The 10,649-nt window shown below is 35.5% G+C and overlaps 1 protein-coding gene across 1 annotated transcript in view; it reads left to right on the plus strand.

Moving 5' to 3' along the window:
- Positions 1-10,360, plus strand: part of ATRNL1 (attractin like 1) — a 507,336-nt gene extending 496,976 nt beyond the window's left edge. The window contains exon 29 of the mRNA XM_087725861.1: positions 8,495-10,360. Within this exon, the coding sequence (XP_087581987.1) occupies positions 8,495-8,619 (125 nt within the window). The 3' untranslated portion in view covers positions 8,620-10,360. The remainder of the gene's footprint in view (positions 1-8,494) is intronic.
- The last annotated feature ends 289 nt before the right edge of the window (positions 10,361-10,649 follow it).

The following is a 10,649-nucleotide window of genomic DNA, read 5'->3' on the forward strand; positions in this document are numbered from 1 at the left end:
AGACTATTAAACATTAAACAAATTTTATTATGCTTGTAAAATTTTGCATCTGCATGTTTGTAAAATATATTCCAATCAAAAGATTGAACAGCAAATTGTGTTGCCCCCAAAATGATGAAATATATGATTATTTCATCATGAAAACCTAATGTATGAGGTCATCATGCACATTTTGTCATTAATTTATATTTGCCACCATTGAAAAGTATTGAAAAGTAAAAGGGAACAATTCTCAACTTTCTACTTTGTGTCTGTTTCAGTAATAATAGTAATAATTTATTCTTACTCATCTTATAGTAATTTAATAGCAGAAAACAATATTTGATGAAAAATAAAACCTGCAAAGCAATAATCTTGCAGAGGCATCACTATAATCATTGTGTTATATTCTGCCTTAAACATCTCACAGTTTGCATATGTAATTAATATATTGCACTTTACTACTTGTAAAGTCACAAATCAATAAGAATTTTCTGAAAAGCAAATTAGAATAATGAGTGTGGAAATATGTTTTCTTCTGATTAACTGATTGTTATTAATGAAAATGGAAAATGATTATATGGATAAAAAAATCTATCATGCATTAAATATCTATGCTCAAAAAAGTTTTCCTAACTGAATTTTTATGAAGCTAGATTCAATATTAGATAGTGACTTGTACAAAATTGCTTCTAGAATGCTTATAATTCTGTATACATATTTGTCTCTTAAAATATATATTGTTTATTTTGTTATAGATTTAGAGACCAGAGTTGTAGCAACTTTTTCATGTAATACTGCCCAACACAAATCTATTCAATTGACTTTTGTCCCATAAAATTAAAGTATACCCATTGTTTATAATTTATAGGTGTAAAGCAGGTGGGTTCCTCATGGTATGGTATGGTATGCCAGAAGAGGTAATGAAAATCTGGTGTACCAGATAGGATCGGTAGTAATAATGGTGGCCTGGCCATGCCCCAAGCCTGTTCTTCTGTCAGAAGCTTCATCAGAAGCTTTTTTTCCCCCTGCCAGTTCAGGCAAGGGAAAAAAAGCTTTTAAAATAAAGGGGAGAGGGGGGAGGAAGAGAAGGGAGAAAGAAAGAAAAAGAAAGAAAGAAGGAAGGAAACTCACTTTTCAGCCAGGAGATTCAGCAAAGGAGAAAAACAATTGCTGTCACTTTAAATTGGAACTCAGCATTCCTGGCTGTGGAATTCTGGGAGTTGAAGTCCACAAGTCTTAAAGCTGCAAACTTTGGAGAGTCCTGCTTTCAATTATAAAGCTGCTCAGAAAGAGATTTACAAAGATTTGCATTTAGCAGTTTGTTTCTGGTCAGCTGAACGACAAGCTGGATAAAAGGAAGGATTCTTATATGGTTCTATGTTTTTGAAGTTTTGGGGTTTGTGCAATATGGGCTTTGTGTTTGGATGATTCCCTGGTTGTGTGAATGAATGGAGCCAAACTTTCTATAGGCTCATCTCATTATCTCTATCTGGCAGGAATGTGGATTGAGCCTCAGGCAGGTTTCTTTGTTAGCAGCTTGATTTTTCCCTTTCTGAGAGTAATATTTTATTGGGGGGTGTAGGTTGCTTCCCCCAGTGGGAAGGGAGAAAGAAAGAAGCAAGAAGGAAAGAAAGAAATATAGATAGATAGATAGATAGATAGTAGATAGATAGTAGATAGATAGATAGATAGATAGATAGATAGATAGATAGATAGATAGATAGATAGATAGATAGATAGATAGACAGACAGACAGACAGACAGACAGACAGACAACATAGCAATTTAGGGCTAGAAGGGTACTCAGAGGTTATCTAGTCCAGTCCCTTGCTGCAGCAAGAAATCTTACATTGTCTGGATTATTTTGGTTCCTCTAACAGAGAGACAAATTGCCAGAAAGGAGAAGGAGTTTACTAGGACAAGACTGCCATGCAGACAAAGGTAGAGATAGTCCTTGACTTATGACTTCAATTGAGCCCAAATTTTTGGTTGCTAAGCAAGAGCTTTGATAAGTGAGATTCACCACATTTTACCCAATCCATGACATCTCCTGGTGAGTGACATCAAGTTCGCCATGCCCACCCAATCACATGACCGCTAAGCTCTGCCCACAAAATAGGCCACGCCCACAGAATATGCAGTAAAAAGTTTTGAAACCCACCCCTAGTATAAAGGGGTTGTTCTTCATATCAGTACTTATAAGAATATCTTTTTTTCCATATCATAACTTAAAATAGCTATGGAAACAAAGAATTTTAGACCAGAAGATTGAAGGGAATCAAATGAGAGAAGGATCAGGAGCCTAATTTAAACAACTTTCTTCAGACATAACAAAATGTAGTATAATGAAAGAATAAACCAAACAAAGGAGAGAAAGGGAAGGAGAAATCATATAGAGAAACAAGTGATGCCCTATAGAAAAAGTCTAATCTGTAAGGACCAATTGAATGATGTGTTATCAAGTCAATGATGATTCTTAACAACCATATGAATAGATCTTCTCCATGTCTCTAACATCATCTTTCAGAACTTCCAACAATGTATCTATCACTACTGTCACTGAGTTCATCCACCTGCCACTAGTCACTAGGCTCTTCTTTTCTGCTCTGTTTCTCAGCATTACAGCCCTCTCTAGTGTGATGGTATATAGTCACCATGGCGAACCCATAGCATGCATGTCGAAGGTGGCACGCAGGGCCCTTTCTGTTCTTTTGGTTTCTGGAACATGCTTATGCGCCGGCCACCTGGTCTTTGGGTTTCCGGTGCTCTGGAATGCACAAAGATCAGTTGGCCAGCACGCGCATGTGCACCGGCCAGCTGGAGTTTCTGGAGCTCCAACACACTCAAAGACCAACTGTCCGGCATGCATGCACGTGCCGGAAACCAGAAGACCAGGTGGCCAGCATGCATATGCGCACCAGCGAGCTGGTCTTCGAGTTTCCAGGGCTCCAGAGCACGCATACGCCTGTGCACATGCACGCATGCACGTTCTGGTTTGTCACTCAGCACCAAAAAGATTCGTCACTGGTATATAGGATTGATCTTGCGAGATAGGAATTTGATCCACAATCAGGTCAATGGTCTGAAAAGAGGCAGCTCTGGTCCCCTATGAGGGAAAAGTATGAAATTTTATTCAGAAGAGAGTTCCCATAGTTTTTTCGAAACTAAAAAAGAACGGAAGGGAGAAATGCTTTCCCTCTTGCAAGATTTTATTTAATGTAACTTTACAATAAAGATAGTGGTGATTCTCCTGGTTGTGCCTCTTGTCAGGAATACTTAGAAGGGTTAACACTATAGAGCAGTGGTCTCCAACCTTGGCAAAGCTGGCTGAGGAACTCTGGGAGTTGAAGTCCACAGGTCTTAAAGTTGCTAAGGTTGGAGACCACTGCTATAGAGGGCTTGGTTTTCATGTAAAGTGGCTAAAGTAAATATTATTTGACCCTTTCATTTGTGCCTTGAGTGACAACTCTGACTTGATATGTTTGATGACCCACTTGTTTGTTTTCTTGGCCGTCCTCAGTATTTTCAGGAGTCTTTCACAACACCTAAATTCAAAAGAGTCAAGACTTTCCCCATTCTTCAAAGTTCAAATTTTGCTCCATATAGAGAATACCATGACTTGCAACAGTGAACAGTAGGAAAGCAGAGGAATTCCTCAATTAGCTTCAGTATTACTTGTTTCCAAGTAAGCTGAGCTGAACCAAATAGAAGCGGATAAAACTTTGCTCAGTATAATATGAATAATCCAGATAGAAGATAAGCAATAGCAATATAGCAATAGCAGTAGACTTATATACCGCTTCATAGGCCTTTCAGGCCTCTCTAAGCGGTTTACAGAGAGTCAGCATATTGCCCCCAACAATCTGGGTCCTCATTTTACCCACCTCGGAAGGATGGAAGGCTGAGTCAACCCTGAGCCGGTGAGATTTGAACCGCTGACCTGCTGATCTAGCAGTAGCCTGCAGTGCTGCATTTAACCACTGCGCCACCTTGGCTCTAAGAAATGGGACTAGAGCTTTAGTTTTACTGCACTTTTTTTTTTAACTCCAGAAAAGGACGAGTTGAATGAATGAAAGAAGAAAGGTGGGAACTGCTACAAATGGGTGAAAGCTGATGAACCAGGAGATTTCCCTACGTACCTGCAGAGTGCTTTAGTGCAGTGAAATGTTGATAATAAATGACAGGATGCAGTTTAAAAAAAGGGAGCAGCATGTAATTATAAATAGTGCTGATGAGATAAAGATGAAGATACACTTATTGAGCTCTATGGTGATCTGTGTAACCACAGATTAGGCATTTTAATTTCCATCATTTTCTCAGTGGGATTTAAAACTGTTGCATTAACTTTCAGGGACACTGGGATTCCTGACAGTAATAACGTGAGTAATGAGTTCACAGCACTAATGCAGCTACATTTAGTTTACTGTCCATGTTACAATAGCTTTTAGAGCAGGAGAAATAAAATGAAAAATTGCAGTAATGATGGAACAATTTTGATGCGCGAAGCATTTGATTTTCTACTAGCATTATGGGAGCACCTTTTCTCTTTTCAATTCTTCTTAATTATTTCATTTAATTACTTAATGGCCGTTCTCTTTTATTTGGTTAAAAGATCTAAAGCATTGTGTGCCAGTGTATGCTTTATTATACCTCTATTGTGTATGTGCATAATAATGTGAAAATGCCTGAAAATGTAATCTTATCTAATAAAGTTATCTTTCCAGGATGATACGTTACAATAATATATGTTTAAAGGGGAAAAATCATATTGCAATTATCTTCCTAACCAAACCTAGCAGGTCATCTTTAACATCCTTCAGTCGAACAAAGGAGAAGAATGTGAACTTGATAAATTTTTAATTAAAATTAACAATAGCAGAAAGGGAAAAGCTTGCATTATCCCACACCAAGTAAGGCTGAAGTATAAGGTTGCCTTCTTATTCTGGAAGATAATGGGCCCCTGCATCAGTTAGTGTGCATCTATATAAAACAGCAAGGAAGGAAAACATTTAAATATCCTCAGCCATGGTATTTCTATTTAAATCTGATTACATTGAAATAAAACTGTAGCTATTAAAGGTTTAAAAGAAGTACGAATACAAGCAGTAAAAGGAGACAGTTAGTAAATGAGGTAGTAAAACATTTCAGCGGGGCAAACAGTTTATAGCATGCTGCTTCTTCTGTCAAGCTGCTCCATTCACCACATACTTGCATGTTGTTGCTTGAATTGCATTTAAGGCTACAATTAACCTTTCGTGCCTAATGAAGCTGTTTTGCTGGGAGAAAAAAAAATAAAATGTAGAATGCAGCCTTTCTTTTGCAAAAGTTTTGTAAAGGAAAGTCTTGTTCAAAACGAAACCACTTTAAAAGTCTATTGTTCTAATAAAACGTTCAATGTTGCACTTATATCTAAATTACAAACCGTTGCAAAGCAATCTGCTTTGATGTGGTACATTTTATTTCTATATTTATTAATTGTTCTACATAATTGCCATAAATAGCTTAAACATCACACACATAAATGCACACAAGTAATTTTATGGCTAGAAATTCTCTGTTTAACTATTACCATCATAAGATGACTGTTATATTTCTGTGTATAACCTAAATAACACTGGTTTTCTCTCTGTTCAAACACATATAACATTGTTTTACTAATAATAATAAATTTCCACTTTTATTTTATTGGGCACATATTTAATATTTGTATGAAAGCATTTGATAAAAGAAGCTATTCTTTATCTTTAGGCAAAATTCATCAAAATAACCAAAACTTTGTACATAATGAAAGTTAACATATTCTCACTACAGGTGTCTTTCATACAATGTGTTTTCCCAACTTCAAGCCATTTTAAAACTGAATCCCAATTCATCCAGAGAATGCCAGATTAAAGTGTGTTGGAATAGACAGATCTCATTCCTAGATGAACCTCTGTATCTACATGTTAAAAAACTAGGCAGATGACTTATGGGATTGAGCCATGTTAATTTTTCGTGATGGCTTCAGTGTTGAAAAATAAGAGCAGTCAGCTCAGTAGGAAGGTATTTTCAAATGGGCAACGTGTGAAGGGACAGTAAATTAAACAAGCTATGGAAATAGAGGAAAATATATGGTAGCTATCATAGAATTTACATTTCCAGCCAATAATATTAACTGTCTTGGGGAAAAACCTGTTAAATAAAGGTAAAGCATATAATAAATATTTAAGCCCCAGCATTTTATTGACTCTTGGGTAGCATTTTGATGTAAATTCTACTGGCCAGCAGTATATGCGCATCATTTTTACTTGGTAAATGAAATTCTTTTAGATGCCAGTGTAAAATAATAAATTGATCCCCCAGTTAATTGTATTGCTTTGATAACAAGAAAGTTGTTGAGCCCAGAGAAAACAGTAAGTAAATTTCTTTGGATGATTTGTGTGATGCTTTGAGAAATGATCTTCTGGAGTGATCTGATTTCAATAGAACTTTACCAGCATGTCAGTAGGTCCCAGAATGCAGTATTAGATTGAAAAGCATGATTCCTTCACAGTTGTTGTCCTAAACAAAGTAAGTGGAATAGCGCACAAATAAACCTCTGAAGGAAAATATGAATTTGAGAAAGAATCATCTGAGGATCACTGAGAAGTATATTTAATCCATTTCATTTAACATTATTCTAGGGAGTCAGCTGTTCTCTTGTAGAAGCAGAATAATCAAAGAATAATTCTGCATTTAATAAACTGATCTTGCCCTCTTTTCTATTACTTTCTATTGAATGCAGTCACAATAAAGTAGCCTATTCACTGATCTGTCATGGACCCAAACAGCACAAGAGGGAGGGTGGTACAGTGGGGAAGAGACACAATATGGATAGAAGCCATAATACATGGGAACCTGAGGCAATCATATTTATTGAATTGAGATTTTATTTTTAATTACATTAATTCTATTTAAGGTCGTAAGCTACATTTTATATGATTTTAAGATTTGGGAAATCATAATGCTGAGATCAGTGGCCTAATCAGTCAGAAATTTCAAGTACTATTTTGGAGATGATATCCTGATTTGAGATTGCATGTTGCCATCATTCCTGTAAAATAAAACCTTTATGTAAGGGAATAATTGAGATGGCCATGAGGAGACATTCTACCAGACCAACAATAAGGCAGTCTGTATCTGATATTACCAAAAATCAATGGTTAAAGTCACATATAAAGTAATACAATGAATGTCTTAAACTAAGAGTAAAGACATGAGTTAGAATTCAGAGATCAATAAGAATTCTTCTTCAGTAGTCGTGATGAGAGGTTTGATGTTTTCTTAATATCTTAAAGTCATGCTATGGACATTTCACGGGACTAAACTCATTTGTGGAGTTCTGAATATTGCTGCAGTAAAAAATTTAACTGCTCTAGTCACTATGTCCAGTGTTGATAGATACTTGTCATATTACAGGCAGACTTTAAATCCCAGTACATGTTTACTTCATCAGAAGAATGTCAAGTGGCAGATATTTTTTCTTACAATTTTGTTTGCATATATTTTGCTGATAAGTTCATCCTGAAATGAATGCAAATGAAATGAAGCAAGCATTAATACTAACATTCAGTTAAGAATAATTTTGTGCAAGGAATATTAGCCCAGTTACCTTGATATCTATGTGAATTTTGTGGAAATGGCATTTGATAAATGCAATATAATAAAGGATTTCATTATATATGTGTATTTAATTAATTTTGAATATGCAATATTTTGTATAGTAGCAAGATACAACAAAACAAAACAAAACAGTACATTAAATGGCCAGTTTCCTCAACCCATTTCCTCCTTGAAAAGCTGGAGGGAAAAGCTATTTCAGTGGCAGACTCATTTTGCCTTGGAGCCTTCTCAGAATGGATGAACTCAACTCAAAATTCAGTTCAACAGAACATAATGCCATTACAATAAATAAATAGGAGAATATATGTACATTGGGAGACATGTTTCCATATGCATGCATGCATGATGGAAAGCCAGGTGTCCACATCACTGAACTGAAAAGCCAGTTATGGCAGCATATTTCAAATTCAGAGCCAGACTTAGTATTTTAATCTGAATAACTGAATTACTCTTTTCCACTGAAATAGCATTCACTCCTATTGTCCAGAACTCACATGAATTTTAATAATAAGCTGAATTACTCCATTGAAGTTAGAAATTTTATTTCTCGCTCAGAAACAGATATGTACTGAAAAAGTGACATAGATTGAAACTCTGGTTAAAAAGACGTTACAAAAAGCTCTGTTATCCATTAAATCAGTTCATTGGCTTTAATCTTGTCTCCTATGAATTCTCATGAATGTTTATAAAAAGACATAGCTTCCTTAAATGCCAACACTGAAGGGCCATCCTTATGCAAAGACTGAAATAAATTTTCCAAAGCATTTTCAAAACCTTCAAAATGTATATCCTGGACATGAAAGAATAAAGGAAGCTGTGAAAATATTTTTACTATGGTGTATTACAATGTTCTTTTTATCTTTTCTTACAGGGCTGGCAATTGCAAGTGCACTGATAGACATTTCACAACAGAAGCCCTCAGAGTCTAAAGATAAGAGTTTGGGAATCAGAAATCGAAAGCATCACCTTTCAACCCGTCAAGGGACTTGTGTCTGAGAAAACAAGAATGCATTTGTATATTCTGGAATGTTTTATTCTTCTGCCCCCCAACCTTTTTTTGTTTTAAAGAGCTTCCATTGAAAGCTAAAATATAGCCTCAGTTTTTATGGAGGCAATCTCTGGATGGTGGCAAAGATGATGGTAAGAAGTATCAAGCTTAGATGAATTAACATGTCTTCTTCCCACTGAGCCCCCCAAAGTCCTAATGGGCAATGTGAATAAATCAGCTGAATCTGAAGAAAATATTCTAACATCAGTACTAATATAAAATATTTCTCCATGATTTTTTTAGTATCCCTACCATGAAAAAAAGGAAAAAATTATAAATTGCTTTATAATGGGAAATGAAATATATTATTGAAATGTTGAATATTTTGAAGGACTCGTTACATAGTTAGAAGTAATGGGTTACCAGTGCTTCAGTTTGATCACTATTCAGACACACATAATTAAATCAAACAAGAACTGACATAATTAGGGATATACTGTAAATATTATCACTGCCAGGTATGACAATAGAACTCAAGCTAGAAATACAAACATGTATTTCAGTGACCCAAATATAACAAGGATAAAATACATATATTTCAATAAGTAAAAAAAATTGGCTAATTAATATCAAAATATATTTCAAAAGCAGGGTAAAGTATAGGAGTTCAGAATGTGGAATGCAGCAGAAAGCTTATTCCTGTATTCCTTGCCAAACTAATTCATCATAAGAGGAGAAAATACTAATCCATCAACAACGTATCCACAACCATTCTTTTCCCCCCTTTTACAATAGCCATGTTAAGAATTGCAAGTTGAGAGTTGAAAAAACCTTACATTCCTACATAAAACTGCCTTGAATTCTGCATTAATACTGGTAACACGGATGGCCCATGAAATCCATGGACTTAAAGCTTGTAGCAGATTTTAGCCTTAGTATCCAATGGGAAAATCATTGCCATAATCACTACCGAATAATGTTGCTCTGACTATATTCTCTCCTTTATTGCCGCTATTAAAAGTCATCTCCCCTATTAGAAGCAAATATATATTCTTCTCCCTTAATAAAACATACATTGAAATATCCAATGGCCTATTAACAGTTTTCTTCTTCAAGGCTGCTGGAATGGTTTTTCAGTATAGGCTGTTACCAAATTGCCTATCAAAAGCTAGAAGGAAACAATTTTTAGCATATCAATTTCCATCCTTTTCTTTATGCAGACCACTACTTCATCCAAAGTCACCTTATAAGCTATGGGAGAGCAAAATGGTACTTGTAGGCATCAGAGGATACATATCTTCCTATAGTGTCCATAAAACCCCAACATTAAATAAAAGTGTTTTTTTTTAAAAAAACAACTCACATATCTAAAATATTTGCAGTATTCTAAATCTTAGTGCATTTTTGCTCATTTGAAACTTGTGATATTTGGGGTGGCTATGCTAGAATCTTATAAGATGTGGCAGTGCCCCAATATTTTGGCCATACTCTCACAAGGGTCCACCTGCAGTACCTCATAAACCACTGGTGTTCCCGAGACCATAATCTGAGAACCACTGATCTAGATATTTGAAAATAAATAATAATTATGATACACTTTTATTGCTTCATAATTGCTGCTTAATTGTGAATACACTTTATGTTTTCAGCAGCCGTTCTTTTGTTGATGAAAGGCTTTGTGATTTAATTAGGTTCCCATAGAAGGGAGATCTGGTTTTTGCCGTTTTCCTGTGTTGTCTTCTGCCAGCCCCCACCTACCCGTACATAGATTCTCCCCCTCCCATCCCCCTCTACAATACAGTTCTCTAAATATAAGGAGGACTCGCATCATATTTAATGAGAAAAGGTCTTTCAGAGGTTTAATCACTTTGATCACATGCTCTTTAGGCTTCCTGGTCTCAAATCTAGAAAACACAAAATGCATTTGAATAATATAAATGCTATTTAAGTACTTAATTTGTTTACTTAATCTTATTCATTGCAGTGTACATTAAATGCACAATTTTAGTTGAAGTTGGTATGTACTCAAAACTGGTAA

The sequence above is a fragment of the Thamnophis sirtalis genome, unplaced genomic scaffold (assembly GCF_051295495.1).
Source record: "Thamnophis sirtalis isolate CommonGarterSnake01/CBP01778 unplaced genomic scaffold, rThaSir2_p1.2 scaffold_11, whole genome shotgun sequence".
Lineage (NCBI taxonomy): Eukaryota > Metazoa > Chordata > Lepidosauria > Squamata > Natricidae > Thamnophis > Thamnophis sirtalis.